Below are 25680 nucleotides of genomic sequence, written 5' to 3'. Positions count from 1 at the left end.
CACAACTTCCTTCTACACCCCACAAAGTTTATACATTTTGCTACAAAAAAGAAAAAAAAAAAAAAAAAAAAAAAAAAAAAAAAAAAAAAAAAAAAAAAAAAAAAAAGAAGAAGAAGAAGAAGAAGATGATGCCTCTCATATCACAACCAACATTAAAGAGACAGAGAGATAATTTGTACCTAATGTTACATTAGATACAAATTCTCACCTCCTTCCCGCTAAAACAAAGATATTGTTAAAACAAGGCCAAGGTCACGGAAACTAAAAGAATAAAAGAATGTATAATTTAAAATCCTTTTGATTACAACAAAAATTAAAGAATCGAGTTAAAGCTTTCGATAGGATCGGATTCTTCGAGCATGGAGGCGGCTTGGAAGCTGTCTATGGCATCAGATAACCGTCCATCGAGTTTATGAACAAATCCCAAGTGGAGCCACGCCATGCGGTTCGTGGGCTCGAGCCGTAGCGCGTCTGAGAGGAGGGTTCGAGCCACTGGCAACATGGCCAAGCCACGATTTGACATAATTGCCCCCACACATATCTTTGAAGGTACATAAGTTGCCTCTATTAGTAGAGAGTTAACATAGGTAGCTAGGGCTTCATCAATTTCTCCACGCCTTTGGTAAATCGTCCCTAAAACACAATAGTTTGAAAATTATATAAATATTGAATAATCAAAATTAAAATAAAATATTGGAGCATTAGATCTTACCCTCAGTATGCAATGTCTCAGATGAACATTCAATAATTGCTCTAGCTTTCCCCAAGCATATCTCTGCATCTTTCCAACGTGAGAGGCTAGAATATAAATTTGCTAAACCCTGCCAAACTTCATACTCGTTTACTCTATCATCTTCAATCTACAATGTATAAAGACTATTCATATATTATTCACCAAGTCAAAGAACAAGAAAGAGGAACAAAAGAAGACAACTAAAAAAGCTAACCTGGTGTGTACTGTGAAGTGGCGCATAAGATTTCTTTTGTGCTTGAATCAAAGCAAGCAAATGTCGATAAGTTTCAATCGCATCCAAATGTCGTGATTGTGCAATTCTCAATTTCGCCTTCAATCTCAAAAGCGGCCCTTGATCCCACTTCGCGGTTTCATCTAAAGCCGCATCCGTCACCACCTCCGCCTCTTGAAACCGTTGTTGGGCCGATAAAATCAAAGCCAAAAGCCTCCAACCACGTAGCATCGACCCACCGGTTGCATCGATATACTGTTTAGCTAATCGCAATGCGTTATTCAAGTTCCTTTGCATCGCGTATTGTATCCCTAGCTCAAAAACCAAATCGGAATTTTCAGGCTCGAACGTAATCGCTTCATCTAACGATTTCAACGCCTCCGATTGAAGCCGTGAACGTTCGTAATCGGAGGCAGAAATACTCGCTTGTTTCCCGTAACAAAGCCCTAAAACCCTAAGGCATACGCCCTGTAAATGTTCGTTTCCATTTTTTGAACAACTCACCGCGCGTTGAGCATACTCGATTCCCTCCGCCGCGAAACTTGAATCCTCGGAGCAAATTTTAGCGGCTAACAGCAACGAGGTGATATCGTCGGGTTTTTCGTGTTTGTGAAGGGCTTTTTTCAATAAATCGAGCGCGGTTTTCCGGTGTCCGATCGCACTAAAACAAAGTGCTAAATTTTTCCACAGATCGACACGATGAATTACTCCGGGAATCACCTCTTCCATTTGTTTTGCTAAAATCGGTGTTTGGTTGCAAAGTGAGAGAGCAAAAGTGAGGTGTTCTACAACTGCCGGATCCCATTTCGCCTTGCCGAGTGAAAACTTTCGCATGCAGATCATCAAAAGTAAAATGGCTTCTTCGATGTTGGATTTAGGGTTATATGTGCCATCGACTTGCGTGGCTGTGCTCGGCGATATGGCTTCGATTCCGCCATAGAGTAGAAATACTGCAAAGTTTGTTTGGATTCGGGCACAACTGTCGTTATCGAGGTTCCAATGAGTGAGAAGGGCACGCCGATAGGAAGCGATGGCTTCGTGGTAGCTACCGGCTTCCGCCCATAGTTGTGGGAGGAGCTCAACGGCTCGGCTGATTGTTTCTTGTAGTTTGGTGTCTACGAAAGCCTCTGGAATCCCTTGTGGGAATATCTTCTCTACTGCATCAAGCACTCTCTTACACTCTTCAGCAGCATCTGCAATAACAATAACAGGAATTATAATTTATAACTTTGCCAAGTTTTCTGTGTCCACCAAGGTGAAGTGGTAAAAAAAAAAATTAAATATTTTTTGTTAAAATTTAGTGGTTCTAATAAATATTAAGTGTCAAAGTTTAGTTTTAAATTTTTCTCTAAAACTATTAATTTGACAAAATTTTCTGCTGTGACAATTTTAATGGGAGTCAAAGTAATCGAAACTAAAGGTTACACCGTTAATTTTGTTATATCAAGATTTTACAGCTAATTTTCTGAATTACCAATTTGACCACAGGTCAAAATGATTAATTTGAAAAAATGTCAAAAACTTGTATGGTTTAATCGAAAAAAATATAATATAAGTAGATTAAACCACAAAAATGTCCAAATTATAATGGTTAGTCTGTTATTTACCATAAACGATAACAATAAAAAAAATTAAGATCAAGAGTACAAAAATCATCCAACTTTCAGAAATTGTCACCAAGATCATCCAAGTTTCACATTTTGTGATAATAATAATCATACTTTCGAAAGCCGTTATTAAAGTCATCCAACTTTGTCAAAAGATGTTTCAGGTTTTTTAGTCGAAATTCCCAAAAACAATCAACAAAAAGTGCCTATTCACCCCATTTTTAATTTTGTCACCGAAATTTAAAAATCCTTACAAAAACCATCTATCTATTATTTAAAATAAAATTTAAAAAAAAATGAAAAAAAAAACACAACAACAACTTTTAAAAACTACTATAAAAAGCGTCCGAATTTCAAAAATCGTTATTGAATCTAGTTAGCCATATCATTATTTTATAGGTTTGTAGGGTGCAAACGAGCCAAGCTACTCGTGAGCTACTCGAGATCGGATCGTTAAAAGCTCAACTCGAAACCGATTTTAAACGAGTCCGAGTCGAGCTCAAGCTTATTATTAAGCTTATTTATTAAACGAGCTCGAGCTGAAGCCTATGTCACAAAACTCGATTAGGCTCGCGAGCCTAAACGAGCCTTTATATAATATTATTTATTATTATTTATATATATTAAAGTAGAAACATATTAGGGGAATTATGAATTTCGGGTATTAGTAAACGAGCTTTTTAACGAGCTCGAACCGAACTTAAGCTTATTTAGGCACGCTTGATAAAAACGAGTCAAGCCCGAGCCCGAGCCGAGCTTGTATAACTCTTTACGAGCTCGAGCCAAGCTCAGTAAAGGAAAGCTCGAATCGAGCCGAGCTCGAGCTTCATATAACTTAAACGAGCCCGAGCCGAGCCTGGCCAGGCTCGGGCTCGGCTCGGCTCGTTTGCACCCCTTGCTGTTCAAAATTATTGATTAGTACTATAAAAAAGTCTGGTGGTTGATACATGATAAAGTGCATTGCTATTTTATGCAATATGTTGAACTTAGAATATGCTTCTCAAGAGCACAAAATACCTTTAATCCTATTGAGTTTTTGAAGTGACTTGGTTTTCAAATATATGGCTTCAAGCACGAGATTGGCGCCCAGATGTGGGCCTGAAAGCCCACTTTTTTTATGTATTTTCTCAGTTGAACATGATTGCAGGCGTTGTATAGCATCTTCAAGATCAATGCCTTCAAATACTCCAAGAGCAGCTTCTACATTTCCTCTTTGATATTCCAATCTTCCAAGAAGAGCTCGTGCTTCCTGTAGTTTTTTCACATAGCATAATTAAATCCAAAAATAGTTTAACACCAAAACGTTATAGTTGAATTCACTAAGGCCCTGTTTTTTTCCCATTAATTATCAAACTATAGGTCAAATGGGCTAATCTATAACTTCAACATTGATGAAGAGATTTAACTCATAGAAAACCATCCTAATTACATTTTGTTTATTAGAGTTAGCAATAGTTATCTGAAAAATTTAAGCCCCAAATCGATGAATAAACCAAAAAACCAACATTCAAACTTTCAGGTATTTCAGTAGAAAAAACCAACCTCGGAATTGAGTGATAAACCTTCACGCAAAGCAGATTCGGCTTCATCAATATTACCCGCATCGAGCTTTGCTTCGACGGTTTCCGTTTGTACAGAACCACCATTTGCGCATATTTTTCTCTCCTCCGTTTCACCACCCTGATTTGATGACGATTCCCCCGACATTGCTCGTTGCGTTCGGTTTATCCCGACACATCCATCAAACAATTAATCCTGAATAAGAATTTAATCGACGAAAATCCTTAGCTATATCGAAAAGGATCAAGAATTAACATATGTTACGGTAATAAATTGAAATATAGCAGGAAAACCTCCGCATTGCCGATGAGAAATCCAGCGATTGTCCGGTTGCCGGTGTGAAAGCCTTATTCGGATCAAGACGTGGAAGAATTTCACAAAAAATTAAGATGAAATGGGAGATTCGTGGGGGACTTTCGAGGATCAAAAACAAAAAGCATCCAGATCTGTTATTTTGTTTTGGGTCAGGAGAAGGAAGGAGATTCCTAGTTGAAATGGACGGGTCAGAAAGTGGGTTAGGACTTGGGACTTCAGAATAAGAAGTGGTGGCGCCAAATTCGGATTGGGTCAACCCGTTGACCATTTTGTTGAAGAGCAATATCATTTTATTAGTTTTTGGATATAAATTTTAAAATCATAATAATAACATCCTTTTATGTAGCTTAATTGGGTTACTCGTTCTTCTAGTTTAAGATAATTAAAGCACCCTTTTATGTAACTTAATTGTGTTACTCGCTCTTCTGGTTTAAGATAATTAATTTAAGAAGAATTGTAACTTTCAATTTTTTTTCATATTTTGTTATTGAATTTTTTTCGTCTTTGAGTTATTCTTGAATTATTTAAAAATGTTCATATTTTACCTTATGTCATATTATATAACCGGTCACAAGTGTAAAATATGAACAATTTCAAATAATTTACAGGTAAATCAAGTAAAAAAAAATACTAAGTATCTAAATATTATCAAAGTTAAAAGTTGGTTACTCATTCAAGTAGTTATCCCTTTTAGTAATCATTACTTATTTTATTTTGTCTATTGGTAGCAATTACTTAGATTAGTAATTTTGATTCCCATCACTATGATATGCTTTGTCTTGTGTTTGTAAAAAGTATTCCAAAATAAAATATATACCACATAACCATGTTTTAGTTCATGGCATTAATCCTAGTCCATGAGATAAAATTTTATCTAAAGTTTATTTATTTACCTATAAGTCATACGTCAACCCACAAAAAAGAAATAATCAGTAGAGTTTCACAAATGCAAAAAAGAGACATACAAGCAATTAAACGAAAAATAAGATCAAGAGTCAAAGGGAGCGTGGTGAGAAGGTACATATATCCTCTATAATAAATGAAAATAATTTTGTCACTTGTCATATTCTCCTTGATTTGGACACATGACATTTTCTAAGCATTTTAGATTTAATGTATTTTCCACATGTATATTTTTTATTTGTTCCAGCAGATTTTAATTGACAACTTACTAAATTATTTATGCAAAATCAATATTAAAATCGATTAGAATAAATGTCTTCAAAATTGCCAGCTAAAAAAATTGATTCATTTATAATGTAAACCTAAAATTTAGGCTCTATTTTTATTCATATTTACTGCTTTACTAAGTGTGAGACTCATGTACTACACGTGATTTTTTTAAAAAAAATAATAATAACATAAAAAGTTGTAAGCATTACATATATTTTACAATGCCATATTTGTATCACAATCTTGTGAAATCCTTTCCTTCAACATTATGAAATTTTGGAATTATTAATAGAGCTTAGTTGTGAAATTGGCTAACATGCATATTATCATTGGATTAAATAGGAAAGAAATAAAGGTTTGTAGAGAAATTATTTCGGTGGTTTAATATAATTAAGTACCTTACATATATAAACTATGTATTCAACTCCAGAATTTTTAATTTAAGAAAATTGAAAAAAACAGAAAATGACATGTGGAAAATAAAAACGAAATCCATAATATATAAGAAAATTACATGTGGCAAATGCATAGAGAACATGACATGTGGCAGAAATCATTTATTAGGTTACTAGGCAAATGACCGCGCATTGCGCAGAAATACCGATGTAGTTGAAGTGTTTACAAATATATATGTTTTTTTTTCATATAACAATAACGTTGTTGTTAAATTTGATATAATAATTCATATAGTAAATTGATATAATGTATTGATTATTTTGAACTATATGATAATATATATACATCTGTTATAACGGCATAGTATCAGTCATTTGAATGACTTCTACACGTAAGTTATACATGAATAAAATTAAATATAATATATGGTTTAATGTTATTTATAGTTGTTGTTATTGTTAATTAATTTTTTAAAATTTATTTGTTTAATGTTTTAATTTCTAACATTATAATTATTTAAAACATCAAACTTTGTTTTTTGACTTTAAAGATAACAATATAGAGTTATTTTTAAATATTGTTATTGTAAGTTATTTTAAACGACTTAATTGAAAACTTTTAACGATTATAAAAATATCTTTAGGAAATATTTTAGTTAAATTGAGATTACAATTTAGTTCACATTTATCACTATAATTTATCACTTTTAACTATTTATAAAATATTCTTTGGTTTTTTAAGTGCAACTAAAATTTATATTTAAGTTAAAACTTTAATGTTATATTTAGATTAACTATTTAAGTATTTTGTCCAAGCTGTTCAAAAGTTGTAACTTTAAACTGATAATAGTTTACATACAACAAGATTTTAAATCTAATAAATTAAGTATAATATGTTAAAAGTTAAAGACATAACTTTATAAGTAGAAGATATTATTTTGAAATTGAAATTTAGTTTATTTATTATTACACTTTAGTTTTGATATTTATTTAACCTTATTCACCAACTTATAATCATTATTAGAAAGACACTACAATTTATCCCTTTTAACTATTTACAAAATATTTTTTGAGTTGTTTAAGTTAAACTAAAATTTATATTTAAGTTGACCCTTTAATATTATATTTAAATTAATAATTTAAGTTATTTTATAGAAATTATTCCAAAATTTTATCTTTAAAATGATAATGGTATACATCTAACAATATATTAAAACTAATAAATTAAGTATAAAATGTTAAAAGATAAAAAAAACATAACTTTATAAGTAGAACTAAAGATATTATTTCAATATGGAAATTTAGTTTATATATGATTACACTTTAGTTTTGATATTTATTTAACCTTATTAACCAACTTATAATTATTATTAGAAAGAAATTGGAAAGTCATGGGAGTTTCAAATGAATGTGGTGAAATAAAAAATGCTTCCTTTATAAGTATACTAGGTGAATGTCCGCGCGTTACGCAGAAACACCTATATAATTGAAGTCTTTACAAATATATGTTTTTTTTAAATATAACTTAACATTATTGTTAAATTTGATATAATAATTCGTATAATAAATTAATATAATATATTGATTATTTTGAATTATATGATAATATATACATCTATTTTAACTGCATAATCTCCATCGTTTAAATGACTTCTACCCACGAGTTACAAATGAATAAAATTAAATATAATATATGGTTTAATGTTATTTATTGTTGTTGTTATTGTTAATTAATTTTTTAAAATTAATTTCTTAATGTTTTAATTTCTGTCATTATAATTATTTAAAACATCAAACGTTGTTTTTTGATTTTAAAGGTAACAATATAATCATTTATATACAGTTATTTTTAACTATTATTATTGTAAGTTATTTTAAGCTACTTATTTGAAAACTTTTAACGATTATATAAATATATTTAGGAAATTTTTTAGTTAAATTGATGTTACAAATTAATTCACATTTATCACTACAGTTTATCACTTTTAACTATTTACAAAATATTCTTTGGTTTTTTAAGTGTAACTGAAATTTATAATTAATGACACTGTAATATTATATTTAAATTAACAATTTAGATATTTTGTCCAAATTGTTTAAAATTTGTAGCTTTAAACTGATAATGGTTTACACACAACAAAATTTTAAATCTAATAAATTAAGTATAATATGTTAAATTTAAAAAACATAACTTTATAAGTAAAAGTAAAGATATTATTTTAAGATTGAAATTTAGTTTATTTATGATTACACTTTAGGTTTGATATTTATTTAACCTTATTAACCAAGTTAAACTAAAATTTATATTTAAGCTGACCCTGTAATGTTATACTTAGATTAATAATTTAAGTATTTTATACAAATTATTCCAAAAGTGTATCTTTAAAATGATAATGGTTTACATCCAACAATATATTAAAACTAATAAATTAAGTATAATATGTTAAAAGTTAACAAAATAATTTTATAAGTAGAAGTAAATATATTATTTTAATATTATATTTAGTTTATATATGATTACACTTTAGGTTTGATATTTATTTAACCTTATTAAACAACTTATAATTATTATTAAAAGATATTGAAAAGTCATGAGAGTTTCAAATGAATGTGGTGAAAGAAAAAATGTTTCCTTTATAAGTATACAAGGAGAATACATGCACATTGCGCAGAATACAACAATATATTTGAAAATTTTACAAATATATGTTTTTTAAATATATCAATGACATTGTTATTAGCTTTTATATAAGACAAGAATGCAAAAATGGTCCCTGTGGTATGTATTTTTTTGGGGTTTTAGTCTAAATCATGACTTTTTTGGCTTCGTGGTCCTTTTGGACTAGTTTCTATGTAAAAATAGTCCCTTTGAAAATTGAAATGACTATAATACCCTTGGGGTATTTATTTATCATTTTTCTTTCATTTTAAATTTAATATTTATTTATTTATTTTAACAATTAAAAACTAATAGAGGTCTCTCTCTCTCTCTCTCTCTCTCTCTCTCTCTCTCTCCCTCTTGGAGATGAAGAAACCAAGCACAAAATCATGTGTAAATATACACCCTCGTATGATTTCTTCCCCGTTTTCTTTTTTCTCTCTCTAAAAGTCCAAATCTTCCATAAATTCATCTTCTATCTGTTTCCATTTCTATTGATTTTCTTGAATTTGGTTAATCTCGTCTTTTTATCTAAAAATAATTATACAATTTGGGTCTGATACTGTAACAACCCCCAAATGACGAGCCAATTTTTCTCAAGTTCTTGGAGAATGCTTAGAAAGTGCAACTATGAAGTATGTACAAACACACAGTCACACACACTGTGTAAAAGTCTATTTTTTGTGATTTATGGCTTCCCTTCTAGATAGAGGTGAAATTGGGTGATATCTTGATATCTAGCAATTACTGAGAGAAATAGACACACATAGAGGGATCATATTTGAGATAGCGGCAGGAAGGAGGTGATGCATGCACGAAGCGAACTTGTTGTTGTTGTTTCTGGTGTAGATCGATGACGGTGGTTGCGATATCGCTGCTATCACTGGTGGTGGTTGCAATGGAGGCCGGCGGTCGGAGGTCCTGATTGTGATTGTGGTGGTCAACCATTCACATTTTCTTGATTCTTCACGATTTGGACATAAAGAAATTGAAGGTAAAACTTTGGAACCCTAAATATGATTTTTGAAATTAGTTAACTTATCATTTGGGGTTGAGTGGTTTTAGTAATCGTTTGGACCGATGTATATGTTTTTAATTGCAGGTTATCGATGTGCTTAAAGGTTCAAGGATGAAGAAACTCATGTCTGGAGAGAGAGAGAGAGAGAGGTGGGCCTTTTTTAATTATCAAAATAATATTAGAATTAAAAAATGAAAGAAAAATAAAAAATAAATACCCCAAGGGTATTACAGTCATTTCACTTTGCCAAGGGACCAAAAACACAATGAAACTACCTCAAAAGGACCACCAATACAAAAAAGTCATGGTTTGGACTAAAACCCCAAAAAAAATGCATACCACAGGGACCATTTTTGCAATTTTGTCTTTATATAATAAATATAAGTTGGTATAAACATTGTTTGTTTTGAATTATATGATAATGTAGATATCTTTTAAAATTATATAATCCTAAATGTCTTAATGACGTCTACTTGTAGGTTATTTATGAATAAAATTAAATATAATATATGATTTAATTATATTTATAGTTGTTGTTATGATTAATTAATTTTAAAAAGTTTATTTGCTTAAGATTTAAATTTCTATCATTGTAATTATTTAAAATATTAAACATTGTTTTTGTTTTTAAAGAGAACAATATAATTTTTGTATATAATTTTACTTTTAACTATTGAAGTTGTAAGTTATTTAAAATAACGTATTTCGAAACTCTTAATTATTCTAATTCGGTTTCAGAAATTTAATGTTTTTAAAATTTATTTAATGAATATTGTTACTTTATATGATTGTAGCTATTTAAAACAAAAAAAATTGTTTTTTTTAAATAAAATATTATAGTTTTTTATTATATAATATTAATTCTAACTATTCTTATTGTAAGTTATTTTTAAGCTATTTATTTGAAAATTGTTAATGATTTAAAAAAATAGTTTCATGGTTTTTTCTGTGAATTTAGGATTAAAATTGAGGTTTAACACTATAATTTATAATCTTTAATTATTTATAAAATAGTCTCTCAATTTTTTTCAAATTTAACTGAAAATTTGATTTAAGTGAATTGTTTAATATTATATTGAAATTAATAATTTAACTATTTTGCATCAACTCGTAAATTATACAAATGTTGTGACTTCGAAATGATAATTGCTCACATACGACAACATATTTAAATTAATAAGTTAACTATAATATGTTAAAAAGTTAAAGTCATAATTTTATAAATAGAAATATAATATGGTTTAATATTATTTATAGTTGTTGTTATTGTTAATATAGTTTAATATTATTTATAGTTGTTCTTATTGTTAATTAATTTTGGAAAATTTATTTGCTTAATCTTTTAATTTTTGTCATTATAATTTTTTAAAACATCAAACATTGTTTTTTTTTATTTTAAAGGTAACAATATAATCATTTATATAGAGTTATTTTTAACTATTGTTATTGTAAGTTATTTTAAGCTACTTATTTGAAAACTTTTACGATTATAAAAATATTTTTAGGAAATATTTTACTTAAATTGAGATTACAATTTAGTTTTTGCATTTATTACTACAATTTATCACTTTTAACTATTTACAAAATATTGTATTGTTTTTTTAAGTGGAACTGAAATTTATATTTAAGTTGATATTGTAATGTTATATTTAAATTAATAGTTTATGTATTTTGTCCAAACTGTTCAAAAGTTGTAGCTTTAAACTGATAACGGTTTACATATAACAACATTTTAAATCTAATAAATTAAGTGTAATATATTAAAAGTTAAAGACGTAACTTTATAAGTATAAGTAAATATATTATTTTAAAATTGAAATTTAGTTTATTTGTAATTACACTTTAGGTTTGATATTTATTTAACTTCATTAACCAACTTATAATCATTATTAAAAAGACACTACAATTTATCACTTTTAACTATTTACAAAATATTTTTTGGGTTGTTTAAGTTAAACTAAAATTTATATTTAAGTTGATCCTATAATGTTATATTTAAATAAATAATTTAAATATTTTATACAAATTGTTCCAAAATTTTATCTTTAAAATTATAATGATTTACATCCAATACTATATTAAAGCTAATAAATTAAGTACAATTTGTTAAAAGTAAAAAAAAAAAAAAAACATAACTTTATAATTAGAAGTAAAGATAGTATTTTAATATTGAAATTTAGTTTATACTCCCTCCGTCCCATATTTATTGTCTAGTTTTGACTTTTGAAGTCTTTATTCTTCAATTTTGACCTTAAATATTTTTATTTGTAGTATACATTACTTGATGAAACTTATAACAATGAAAAGACATTTAAAACATAATCAATTCGTGTATTTTACATCAAGTATGATAAATCAAAATTACAAATATTTAATGTCAAAGTTGAAGAATAAATACTTCAAAAGTCAAAAGTGGACAATAAATATGGGACGGAGGACAATAAATATGGGACGGAGATAGTATATGATTACACTTTATGTTTGATATTTATTTAACCTTATTAACGAACGTATAACTATTATTAGAAAGAAATTGAAAAGTCATGGGAGTTTCAAATGAATGTGGTGAAAGGAAAAATGCATGGAAGTTTCAAATGAATGTGGTGAAAAGAAAAATGTTTCATTTATAATATAGTATGATATGATATAAATTTATAGATATAGATATAGATGTAGATATATATTAGAAGATACAATCCTTTTCAATAATCACGCACCAAATTTATTATCTTATCCAAATTTCAAATTCATTCATAAATTGTTTAAAAAATACTATATGTCGAAATCTCAGAAACTTTATCATATATGGTAACAATATACGATAATCAATTCCAAATATATGTATAGGTTAACCTATTTAATCAATATTTCCTCTCAGGATTGGTATTAATTTGCCGTTTTTTGAGATAGTTTCTTCTCCATCCTAATCCTCGCCTACAACAACAGCTAAAGAAGGATAGCTGCTTTTTTTATTCCTCTGCATCTGTACCATGTGTTCGTGTTTATATTCATTACACATATAACATTGTACTTTGTCATATACATCATTAACATGATCTCTCTTTCTCTCTGCCTCTATATCAATCTCTATGTGTCGATATTTTGTATGAACAGGGGCAGAATGGTCTTATTTAGTCATCGAATTGTACATTTGTTTTGTATATTTTCATATAAACAATGACAGGTACAACTCACTTTAAAAAAATCTCGACAAAGGGCATTTTGGTCCTTTTTTTGGTGCAGTCTCAATAACTTATGTTACTAATTTAACTCGTTATGTTGTTTCTATACATACATGACAATTTTGTCCCTGCTCTAAATTGTATGTGCTTTGGTAATCTGAATTATACTTGGTGAAATTCAAAGAGACTAACAGTAATACCTCAAGTAATTTGAAAGATTGAATCAATTATGTCTTTGTTTTCAAGTTTATCATTCAAAATGGAAGCCTGTTTGACATTACTGCAAACTTTTTTTAAATGTATCTTAGGAACACCTAGGCAAGATTATGATTAGATTAGATATGCTTGAGTTATGTTATATTTAAACGGGCTTAACTATGAGGGTTTGAATGTTTGATCTTAGATTCTAATAGGAAGGCATTGTATGTTATCAGACATGAATGAATGTTAAGTTAAATATGTTTTGTTATGTCATTGATTAGATTGGATGTTATCCTATTTAAAACAGGACTTTGCATTACTCGATTGAAACCTACCATTCTTATATTTGTTTTCTTTTTCCTATTCTATTATTTTTTATTTTTGGTTACCTATTTTCCTGATATTAATGTTTTTTTTAAACAGACTGAATTTAAACGAATGGCTATTTCATCATTTTTTTTAGAATTGACAAATAATGGATGAGTTTCATTCCAATTCCTTTAACAAATTCTGTGAAGGATGTGTTTTCTGGAATATTAGACAAAGGTGATTTTATTATGAAAAAAGGCAAATTTGAAAGAAAGGGCATTTTGGTACATTTTCGAAAATACATATATGTTTTATGTAATAGTAGACAAGGGTCATTTTATAAGAAGAAAATAACATTGTACTTTATAAAAATATGATTTTTTTTACATAAAATAGCATTGTACCAGAAGGAATGTTTTTACCCTAAATGAAAAAACTACTTTAAATAAAAAGATAAAGATGTTGCCCTTGGTCCACAACTACTAAATAATCATATTATTAGCAAAATATGAAGTTTTTACACCCAATTTGATTAAAAAAAATATTAAATGCGATATGTGCGAATTGTGGGTTGAAAAGAAAATAATAGGTTATTTTTTTCGTTTCCTTCTTTTTTTACTTCTTCATTGGCCACTGTGCCTGACTTGCAAACTTCATCAATTTATATTTTAATTTTCTAAAACATACCTCAACATATGATGTTCCAGTACGTCTGCTCATCGGAATTCCATAGGGGATCAGTTGACTTCTGTTTCAGCACCCATAAACTCTGAATCCATTATTTGTGATTTCCTTTGAGTTGTTTATATTTTATGGCAAAAAATAGAAACTTCATTTTGTTTAAAACTACAAGCCATATAAATATACATGTTTATGTATGTGTTGTGTGTATATGTCTGTGTCTTTCTATTCAGCTTTCTGTTGAAGTATAAATCAATAAACTTAAGCAATTATATAGAATAGCCCTTGAGAATAGTAATCATGCACTCACAGAATTTTTATACATGAATGATTTATGTTCATTTATTTAAACAGGGAGTATTCCTACAAATGTTTTTTTTTTGAAAAATTACCATAACATCATCTTGGCTATAAATTGCATTCGAATTCGATTTTCCCATTTTGACGTGCTATGATTTTGCCATATACTATTGTTAACCTGATCTCACATATGTTTATGTTTTTTTTCTTTTTTAATCATTTTTTCCATTATGTTTGGGATTTAACTTTTTCATTAGTTTCTTCCATTTTAATGACAAAAAATTGCCATGGCAAAAAAAGACCATGTTGTTGTTTAAGCAATGTGTTACACTTTCTCTCATTTGAATGACAAAACATGACCATCATACCCTTTGTTTGATACTAATGTTAAATACAAATAACCACTATAATGGATCATGTGGTCTTAAAATAAGAAAAAGACAAAGGTCAAAATCACCACGGTTGTATTTGTATTTAGAATACATTTGATTTTATTTTATACCCTTAATCTATTATTACCTTACTAAGTTAAATATGATCTTGTCTTTTATTAAGGCATGTTTTACAATATATGTGTTTTTAGTATATATTCCCATAATAGTTTGGTAGACATGAAACCAAAAAGCATTTTCTATTTATAGTTCAGTACATTTTAATAGTTATTACAAAAATTAAGGTGAAAGTAATTAAGAATCAATTACATAGCCAACCAGCTAATATTAGCTACCACCGTTACAATTTATTAATAAAATATTAATAACCAACTAATATTAGCTTGGATAACTGTTCTTTTTTGTGTATTAATAGTTAACTCTAAATTAACAATGTACTTTGAAAGTACATTACTATACTACCTTTTTAATGTATACTCTAATGTGTAATATATATTATTATGCTTCGTAGTTTGCTTTTTATTTTTGGATTAGAAGTTAATCCTAAAATAAAAGGGTCTTTTATGTTGAAATTATTTTAAATAAAATTTAATTTTCTTTTATTTTCCATTTACTAATTTGAGTTTAATGAAAATTGCATTGTAACACCCCGAGTTCAGAAGTGCAAGTTTAGGGTTCTTAGTGTAAATAAGGAAGGTCGACTCGGCGAGTCGATGGATAGACTCGGCGAGTCGAGTCATGATTCTGGTCAGGTGTTAAGTAACCAACTCGGCGAGTCGGAAGTGGACTCGACGAGTTGGTGCTGAAGGGAGAAAACCCTAATTCTGGGAGTTGTGCCCTATATAAAGCACATTATAGCCACCCTCAGCTTCTTTACTACCCATTTGAGATCTAGACACCCTCATCTCGTGTGTGTGACTCCATTGATGAAGAATTAGAGCTTGGAAGTGAAATTTGGTGTAAGAAGCTTGGGGTTTTGAAGACCATCATCAAGGGGCTTGGGTAGATCTGGAATCTACTTCTGTTTGGGCACATTTCAGGGGTAAGGAACCTCCTCCTTAAGCTATTACATTATTGATTCGTGAATGGTGGTTGATTTGGGATTTATTAGCTTGTTTGGGAGCTATCTCGAGTTTGAGGCTTAGATCTGAAGTTGCTACTTCAGATCTAGACTTGTGATGGCCCAAAAGGTCACAAAGTTCCTGTCTTAGAGTCATTGGTGAAGCCCTTTGTCTTAAACCCTAGCCCTAGAAGTGTTTTGGGCATATCTCCCTGCCTTTATGTAAAGTTTGCAACTTTATGTGAGGGTTAGGCTGTAGAGGAATGGATCTATGGATTGGAGCCCCTGCGTGGCTTGAAAAGCCTCTATATGGAATGAGAACTGAAGAGACTTGGTGAGTCGCATGGGTATGCTCGACAAGTTGTATGAATATGTGCATGGACTCGGCGAGTTGGAAGAACAACTCGGCGAGTCTGTTAAAGATTGCCTTGGACTCGGCGAGTCTGTTCTTGGACTCGGCGAGTCTGGTCGTGGAACCCTAACCTTTTCTGGTTAAGCTGTTGAATCGGTGAGTCGAGGGATGACTCGGTGAGTTGAGCAGGAAGGGACTCGGAGCTTCTTGGACTCGACGAGTCTTGGGGCGACTCGGCGAGTTGAGTCGTGGCATGGGAGTTTCTGAGCATAGGAACTCGACGAGTCAACGGGTTGACTCGGCGAGTAGGGTTAACCAGGAAGGTTGACTTTGATTGAGGACTTTGACTTTGACCAAGGGTTGACCAGTTGATTTCCAGGGGTATTTTGGTAATTATTGATCTTGGTTATTTGGTAATGATTAGTGGTGGATTTCGTGCTGGTGGTCGGAGCAGCGTGTTCTTATTTCTTCAAGTCGGCAGTTGCAGGTGAGTTATCCTCACTGTGTCAACAGGGTCTAAGGCACCAAGGACGGCCCTTTATCGGATGGAAATCCAGGTAGTTGTTGTTATGTTATTGCTTTGCTATGTCTGCATCCTGGTAGTTAGGATGGTAGGTGTTAGTGACCTGGTTAAGGTAAGTATCCTGGTATATAGGATGATGCTATGCTAGTGACTGGTTAGGTCGGTATCCTAGTTAGGATGTTGTTATGTTATGTGATATGCTGGATCGGTTGATTAGTTGTGAGATGTTATATGATTATATGTTTATGTGCACATGGTTGTTGGACTGGGGTTGGGTTGAGGCGGGTCCTGCTTTGTGCTGTAGGCCAACATACCTAGGGTGGACCGGTTAGACCGAAGGCCCGGCGAGCGGTCCGGATAGGCTGAAGGCCCCAAGAGGGCGGACCAGACGTGCCGAGGCTCGGAGAGTGGACCAGATAGACTGAAAGCCCGGTGCGGGCGGACCAGTCATATTGTAGACTCGGAGAGCGGACCAGGTGGACTGAGGGCCCGGTGCAGGCGGACCAGATGTGACAACCCGAAATTCTATTCTGTACAAACAATATCATTTCAATAGAAGCCAGATCAGTTGCAGTAATTTTCAGACTTTTTAGTATAAGTTCGAGTAATTCAGGATTTATACTTAAAGAGATATCAGGAGAGAGGATGCACTAGGGTTTTGTGCAACTTTGTTATTTCAGGACTCTATGATATTAGAGTTCATTTCTTGAATAAAAATATTTTCTGCCAAAAATCCTAGGACTATACATATGATTCTTAGCCAAATTATTTCATTATTTACATTTCCAACTAGAGAAAAGCCATTTTCTCTCTCACAGATCTTCGGGTTTTCATCCCAAATCGTGAGTAACTCTCTCTAGTTCTATTATATGGCTTATAATGTGCTTAATAACATAGATTTCATATCAAAACCGCAAGATTCGAGAGTTTACCGCCCAAGAACACTTGGGGAGTAAAGTCTTTTATAAGGGTAAATTGATGCCTAGTCCCTTCCCCTTGATATGTAACCACCTTAGACTTATATGTTAGTGTATATAAGACTAAAAATCATCCATGAACACCAAGAGTAAGGTGTTCACAGCCCAAGAATTTCTTGGACCGTGAACTCCAAACTCAAGGGCCAAAGAGTGCTTTAATCACTCCTAAAGCCTAGGACAATTACCTTGACTTACTACTAGCTAATTTAAGGACTTTAAATCATCAAAAACCATCCTGAAGAGAGATTACGGCTGTAATCTCTTATGGTTTTGGTCATTGGGGCCGTGAACTCCTCAAAGGAGTGTACTTAAGCCCTAAACCCTTCCTAGGATTAAAACACCAAGTAGGAATGCTTCTAGGAATCATTTAGAACTTCAAAACACCAAAAGGCATAAAGCTTAGGAGCTTACGGCCGTAAACTCCTTGTGTGAGGTTTATTGGAGCGTAAACTCAAGTATGGGGTCCTTTGGAACCCTAAACTCACTAGCCGGGTCCTACAACAACTTAGATACAATCCCTAAGGCTTATAAAACTTATATAAAGTGTTTAACATGATCTAGGAAGTCTAAACAATTTCAATTAGTAGTTTAAAGCTAATTGGGTACACATATGTGTGATATTATGTTAACTAGGGTCATAGCGTGTGTTCAAGACTTCACTTGACACCTAGCAATCCTACCTCTTCAGAACACCCGTACCACTCACTACAGGTGAGTTCATACCCCTTAATCAATGGTTTAAATGTTTTTAAATGCTTTTATGGGGAGGGGGGAATACAAGTCAAATATTTATAGTTATTACATCAATCACATGTGATTAATAACAACAAAACCAGTGATTTCCTTAATGTTCAAATTGTTTATCAAACTATTTTGCTTCAAACTGTTTTACAACTCTTTTACTTATCAAATACTTTTACTTAAACCCTGTTATACTTATTATAAATTGCATGTCCATGTATGTATAGTTATATAAATAATGTTTAAAAGGCTTAGGAAGGCATGCCCTCCCTATTTCCTTTTCGCGCTTGAGATGTGGTCTGTCCATCCGAAGGTCGTTAAAATATTAGTTATATATCATGTACACATATATAGTCATATAAGGTCCTTCCAGTCAATTCGATACCCTTGAGTAGCAATGGTATACTTCCATATTCATACGTACAAGTTATATTACTAGTAAACTACAATAGGCGTAGTTTAGGGATTTACTAATACTAATACATAGTGATGAGAAACAAACATAATACATAGTGATGAGAAACAAACATAATACATAGTGATGAGAAACAAACATAATACATAGTGATGAGAAACAAAACATACAGGCTAGACAGAGGAAGAACACACAATAGAACTAGCACATACATTACATATATATTACATTAAATTATGTGAGCTATTAAACGGGTCATGGCACTACCTGCCATGACCGGTTTTGTATCCAGAATCTCCTTAATTGGAGAGCGTATGAGTTTGCGTATAGATCTATACTGGATTGACTATCCTACACCTTGCTGCTCGCTACAGTGGGACTTGCAAGTCTACGGGTGCCAAATGTCATTTCTTACGGCGTCTTACATCGTCGTTTTACTATTGAGTCGGTAGCAGGGTACAGGCCGATCACATTGTACTTTAAATAACAATTGGTTTAAGGTAGTTAGTACAGCAGTAGTTACTTAATACAACACTACAATACTATAATATTTATCCCATTACATTCACTTTGTGAACATTCACACGATGCACGGTAATGTAAAAACTATATTTTTGGTTAATGATAGTCGGATTTGGGAAAATACACACTCTTACAAGAGACACACACAGTTACTAGATGCCTTGGTAGAAGACTACTCTTAGTAGGAAACATATGGTTTTCTAGGATAGTTCAAACAAACACAAACTTTACAAAACTTATACATTACATCTTACAAACATCTTACAAACGCTTTCATACAAACTAAGACACTAATATACTTATGATCTCACCAGCTTTAAAGCTGATACTCGCTTTCAAAATAACTTGTATTCTCAGATCACCACTAGACAGGTACAGGTGCCAGGCTTTTGAAAAGATGGAGTTCGTTCAAGACTCATCTTTTATTTTGATATGTATATTTTTGGTGTCTATAACTTTGACAGAACACACATGTATGAAATTATATTATTAATGCAATGGATGATGTTGTTGCTTGTTTACTATTATTCATTGTTGTGACACTATACATGACGTCCTCTGCCCCAGAATGTTTCCGCCATTCACAGTTTTGGGGTGTGACACCAGTCACACTGTAGACTCGGAGAGAGAGTGGACCGGGTGGACTGAAGGCCTGGTGCAGGCGGACCAGTCACATTGTAGACTCGATATGCATGGCTGTTCTGTTTATGATATGATATGTGTATGGTATTGTAGTTGGTATTTTGAGGGTAACTCACTAAGCTTTCGGGCTTACAGTTTCAGTGTATTGTTTCAGGTACTCCAGGAGACCGTGGCAAGGCGAAGGCGTGATCGTACCGCTCCTCAGTTTTATGTTGATGTCCTGGGATACTTTGATAATAAATGAGTTGGAAACTTTTTTGTAATAAGTTAATGAATATGGGTTGTTTTTGAAAAGTTTAAATTGGTTGTAAATTTTTGGATGTTACAAGTTGGTATCAGAGCCTTGGTTTGAGTGAATTGGAGGAACATTCGTGTGGATCCAGTCTCAAATCAAGGAGAGTTTTCAAAGTGAAATTGAAATAGTTTTCAAAAATAAGTAGAGGAGGATGCGGAGGTACGATCAGCCAGAGCCAGTAAGTAGACCCCAAAATACCATACAAGTTATTTGATTATGTGATATGTTAGAACAACATGCTAGTACTAGGCTAGGGATCTTCAGAAATTGGATGATAGAATTGCCTGCTTATATGATGCCTGCTAGCCTAGGGTTCCCTATTATGTGAGGTAGTTAGCAGTTCCTCTAGAGGCGAGGATTGAGTGTTGCCACATATATGTTTATCGCTAGGGTGTTGTGGTGATACTTGATATAAATATGGGTAGGTGTGGAAGGTAGTATGGGCCCGTACTACTGAAAGCACAGGACCCATACGCGTATCAAGGAAGTCACAACCCCTAGGGTCGGGTTGGGAGTTGGTTCCCGGGTTATTGGGGAAGCATCTGATTTTTGGCGGTGTATTTCCAGTATGGTGGTTATGAGGCATGTCGGGGGTGGATCTGGGTCAGGAGAGGTCGGTCAGGGTGGATCAGCACCAACCGAGGTCATTGGTCGGATGAGTACGGATGAGTTGGATGCCAGGAATCGTGAGATCCTGCATGATGAGATTGCTGCTATGTTTAGGGCGGGGATGCCGGAGATGTTTGGGTCGATCAAGACCGCCATGGTTGAGTATTTTGATGAGCGTTATGCGGCTCTTGCAGAGACAGCTTCCGCGGCAGCTGCAGCGGCTGTAGCAGCGACAGGTGGAGGAGCCGGTTGGGGTTTTCAGTATCGGGACTTCGCTAATATGAAGCCCCCTACTTTCGATGGAGTTCAGGATCCGATTGTTGCTATGAGGTGGTTGTCAGACGTGGAGGGTTGTTTCTTCACGTGTTCATGCCCTGCGGATCAAAGAGTCAGGTGTGCTTTGAACCTTTTGAGGCTCGGGGCGAAGGATTGGTGGAGGTTGACTACGGGATCTTATTCGGATGCGCAGCGGGCTGCGGTTACATGGGATCAGTTCCGGGAGATGTTCAGTACCCGTTATGTTCCACAGGTTGAGAGGGAGAGGTTGGCTCAGGAGTTCTTGGAACTGAGGCAGGATTCAAAGTTGGTGATGGAGATCACCAGGATGTTCACTGAGAGGGCGATGTTTTGCCCTGAGTTTGCTTCGGAGCAGGCTCAGATGTCCCGATATCTGAGTATACTCAAGAAGGATATCGGGCAGTTTGTGTCTAAGCAGAGGTGCGAGACTTTGCTGGAGTTGCAGGAGGCCGCTCAGCGGCGTGAGTTGGAGATTGAGTTACAGTTGCGAGAGCATAGGCAGGTCTCGGTGCAGTCGCAGCCAACGCCGAAACGGTCCAAGACCGTTGATTCCCGGTTGGGAGGTCAGGGTAGCCACACTTGTGAGAAGTGTGGGAAGGGTCATACCGGAGTTCGTAGGCCCGGTGGTGCATGCCGAAAGTGTGGGAGAGAAGGGCATTATGCGAGGGCTTGTCGGAAGTCAGCCCTAGTTCAGGATTTTAGGATTTGTTATCATTGCCATCAGGTTGGTCACATCAGGGCCAAATGTCCACAACTTGTTTCCAGGCCAGTGCAGGTTCCAGCACCGGCCACTTTGAGGACTACTGGCGGGGGCCAGGGTGGAGCGGAGCCTCCAAGGGCGAAGGGGCGCGCTTTTCGGCTCACAACAGAGGAGGTCAGGGCAAAGTTGGATACGGTTGCAGGTATGTTTTTGTTTCGTGGTTGTCTGGTTATCTTGTTATTTTGTGGTGTTGTATTTTATTCGCCGTTCTGCTGTTTCATGGGTTGGTTGAAAGTGATAGTAGCCAGGAGTTGTAAGTGGTTAGCATCCAAGGGATTGATTGTCAGAATTTGGTTGTATGGTCTTGTTGCCGGATATAGCAATTGCGATTTGAGAAGCGTTCAGCGGAGAGTCGAACTCCCTTAGAGTTCGAGATGTATGATGTCGGAGGAGTGATTTTGAGGAGGTTGCTCGTTTTAGAGGAATCAGTTCATGGATAAGGGGAATATGTTGAGTAGGGTTGTTTAAGTGATGCCGGTTGGGTCACCGGTGGTTGGAAATCAGTGCTCTAAGCGGGGAGAATTGGAAAATTCTCAGGAGGATCGACAAGTATTTGAGGTTGATTAGTTGTTTGAGATTCAACAGTGTTTCAGTCAGCCAAGAGTGTGGGTTGGTATGAGTAAGTGACACACAAATGGGGCGGGGTACAGGCCAAGGTTTTTGTAAGAGGTGATTGGTTGTTGTGAGGCCTAGGATTAGGCTGGGATTTGAGTAGACGGAATGGGTTTAGAGTTCGGAACCCCTAGAGGGCTAGAACAGTATGTACGGGAGAGATTCCTAGGAAGGATAGTTCGGGATGATGTAGGATAGTTGAGCGGTCTGGGGAGATTGAAGGCCGGTGAGCGTACCAGTCAGGCCGAAGGCTCGGAGAACGGTCCAGACATGCTGAATGCCCTGGAGGGCGGTCCAGACATGCTGAAGGTTCCGAGAGTGGTCCAGATTGGCTGAAGGCCTGGTAAGGCGGTCCAGTCATGCTGAAGACTCTGTATGTGTTGATAGATCTATATGAGGAGGTGGCTTGAGTATGTTGTGATACAATAGCAACCAGTTGGTCTGGCCCTGGGTATTGATTATGTTAGTAAAAGGTGGTGTATGGACTTCGATAGTCCTTGTGATCAGATTCAGAGTATATGCGATGCATGGAACAGTGGTTGCTCTACAAGGGATAGTGTAGAGTAGGGTGTGAGCACTGTGGCACTTGTTGTTATGGCAAGGTGTTCAACTAGACTTCCTTGGATAAGGAAAGGGAAGGGTATGTAACTCCGGGAGGGAGTGTTGGTTCACGGAAGTGAATGCAGTAGTGAGAGTGGATGATTGAGAGTATTTCAATTATGGTTGTTGAGCACTGTGATTGTGCCAGTGGTATGGAAGCACATCCGGATTGGGTGTTTGTTGAGGTTGCGGAAGAATTTCCGGTGGTGTAGAACCAGAGGAGTCCGGAAGGGATGCAAGGATGGAGCCTTGGATTTTCAGTATGGTTGTGATCAGGAGGTTATGTATGTAGCGGTAATTCATCATGGGGATGTCTGGAGGTATCGTCAGTAAGTCGGGGATTTCCATCCCGAGGGTGTTGGATCAGGTGCAATATGAGTATGGAAGTGTAGATGAGTGCTCATGGGAATTGCTCAAGAGCTGTAGGATGTATTATCTTGACAACACAGGAAGGAAAGAGTTGGATTCAGAAAGGAAGCAGGATGAGTCCCAGCAGAGATTTCAAGAGAAGGTAACACCAGTTGAGGAAAGGGATAGCAGTTTGGTACCGGGTCAGGACCCGGTGGTTCATGGTGATATCCAATTCTGTAAGGGGAAAGTGAGTGGGTAAGTTGGAATGATGGAAATATCATCGGGTGATACTTAGTTGATGTGGACATCATTAAAGAGAGAAACTGGTGGCTGGTTTGAAACACTTGTCGTGACTCTGTGAGGGAAGAGTTGGACTTCATAGGGTTTGGTAGCAGTGTTTGGAAGAACCTGAGTCGGTTGAGACCAGGAGCTGTATTGTGGGAGTATCATATGGGATGTGTTGCTGTAGGCTTCGAGGACGAAGCCTAATTTAAGTGGGGGAGAATTGTAACACCCCGAGTTCAGAAGTGCAAGTTCAGGGTTCTTAGTGTAAATAAGGAAGGTCGACTCGACGAGTCGATGGATAGACTCAGACAGTCGAGTCACGATTCTGGCCAAATGTTAAGTGACCAACTCGACGAGTCGGAAGTGGACTCGGGGAGTTGGTGCTGAAGGGAGAAAACCCTAATTCTGGGAGTTGTGCCCTATATAAAGCACATTATAGCCACCCTCAGCCTCTTTACTACCCATTTGAGATCCAGAAACCCTCATCTTGTGTGTGTGACTCCATTGATGAAGAATTAGAGCTTGGAAAAGAAAATTGGTGTAAGAAGCTTGGCGTTTTGAAGACCATCATCAAGGGGCTTGGGTAGATCTGGAATCTACTTTTGTTTGGGCACATTTCAGGGGTAAGGAACCTCCTCCTTAAGCTATTACATTATTGATTCGTGAATGGTGGTTGATTTGGGATTTATTAGCTTGTTTGGGAGCTATCTCGAGTTTGAGGCTTAGATCTGAAGTTGTTACTTCAGATCTAGATTTGTGATGGCCGAAAAGGTTACAAAGTTCCTGTCTTAGAGTCATTGGTGAAACCCTTTTTCTTAAACCCTATCCCTATAAGTGTTTTGGGCTTATATCTCCCTGCCTTTACGTAAAGTTTGCAACTTTAAGTGAAGGTTAGGCTGTAGAGGAATGGATCTATGGATTGGATCCCCTGCGTAGCTTGAAAAGCCTCTGTATGGAATGAGAACTGAAGAGACTCGGTGAGTCGCATGGGTATGCTCGACGAGTTGTATGAATATGTGCATGGACTCGGCGAGTTGGAAGAACAACTCGGCGAGTCTGGTCGTGGAACCCTAACCTTTTCTGGTTAAGCTGTGAATCGGTGAGTCGAGGGATGACTCGGTGAGTTGAACAAGAAGGGACTCAGAGCTTGTTGGACTCGACGAGTCTTGGGGCGACTCGGCGAGTTGAGTCGTGGCATGGGAGTTTCTGAGCATAGGAACTCGACGAGTCAACGGGTTGACTCGGCGAGTAGGGTCAACCAGGAAGGTTGACTTTGACTGAGGACTTTGAATTTAACCAAGGGTTGACCAGTTGACTTCTAGGGGTATTTTGGTAATTATTGGTATTTATTGGTCTTGGTTATTTGGTAATGATCAGTGGTGGAGTTCGTGCTGGTGGTCGGAGCAGCGTGTTCTTATTTCTTCAAGTCGGCAGTTGTAGGTGAGTTATCCTCACTGTGTCAACAGGGTCTAAGGCACCAAGGACGGCCCTTTATCGGATGGAAATCCAGGTAGTTGTTGTTATGTTATTGCTTTGCTATGTCTGCATCCTAGTAGTTAGGATGGTAGGTGTTAGTGACCTGGTTAAGGTCGGTATCCTGGTATATAGGATGATGTTATGCTAGTGACCGGTTTGGTCGGTATCCTGGTTAGGATGTTGCTATGATATGTGATATGCTGGATCGGTTGATTATTTGTGAGATGTTATATGGTTATATGTTTATGTGCACATGGTTGTTGGAATGGGGTTGGGGTGAGGCGGGTCCTGCTTTGTGCTGTTGGCCAACATACCTAGGGTGGACCGGTTAGACCGAAGGCCCGATGAGCGGTTTGGATTTGGATTGGCTGAAGGCCCCAAGAGGGCGGACCATACGTGCCGAGGC

At 34.8% G+C, this 25680-nt stretch overlaps 1 protein-coding gene across 1 annotated transcript; it reads right to left on the bottom strand.

The window, feature by feature from the left end:
- Positions 1-262: 262 nt before the first annotated feature.
- Positions 263-4626, bottom strand: NPG1 (tetratricopeptide repeat (TPR)-containing protein). The gene is made up of 6 exons (XM_079016949.1): positions 4426-4626; positions 4115-4327; positions 3590-3821; positions 948-2158; positions 713-860; positions 263-633 (listed from the first exon to the last, which is right to left on the bottom strand). Exons 2-6 carry the CDS (start codon positions 4277-4279, stop codon positions 314-316), a joined length of 2076 nt encoding a protein of 691 aa, XP_078873075.1. The 5' UTR covers positions 4280-4327; positions 4426-4626; the 3' UTR covers positions 263-313.
- Positions 4627-25680: the final 21054 nt, after the last annotated feature.

This window comes from Lactuca serriola, chromosome 8 (genome assembly GCF_051521515.1).
Source record: "Lactuca serriola cultivar US96UC23 chromosome 8, Lser_US96UC23_V15, whole genome shotgun sequence".
Lineage (NCBI taxonomy): Eukaryota > Viridiplantae > Streptophyta > Magnoliopsida > Asterales > Asteraceae > Lactuca > Lactuca serriola.
The sequence above is the reverse complement of the archived record's forward strand: the minus strand, read 5'-3'. Positions and strand labels throughout refer to the sequence as shown.

Coding starts and splice junctions, on each gene's coding strand:
- NPG1 (XM_079016949.1), bottom strand. CDS start 4,279: ATGTCGGGGGAATCGTCATCAAATCAGGGTGGTGAAACGGAGGAGAGA. Junction 3,822..4,114: donor GTTTATCACTCAATTCCGAG/GTTGGTTTTTTC, acceptor AAAAAACTACAG/GAAGCACGAGCTCTTCTTGG. Junction 634..712: donor TGAGACATTGCATACTGAGG/GTAAGATCTAAT, acceptor ATTGTGTTTTAG/GGACGATTTACCAAAGGCGT.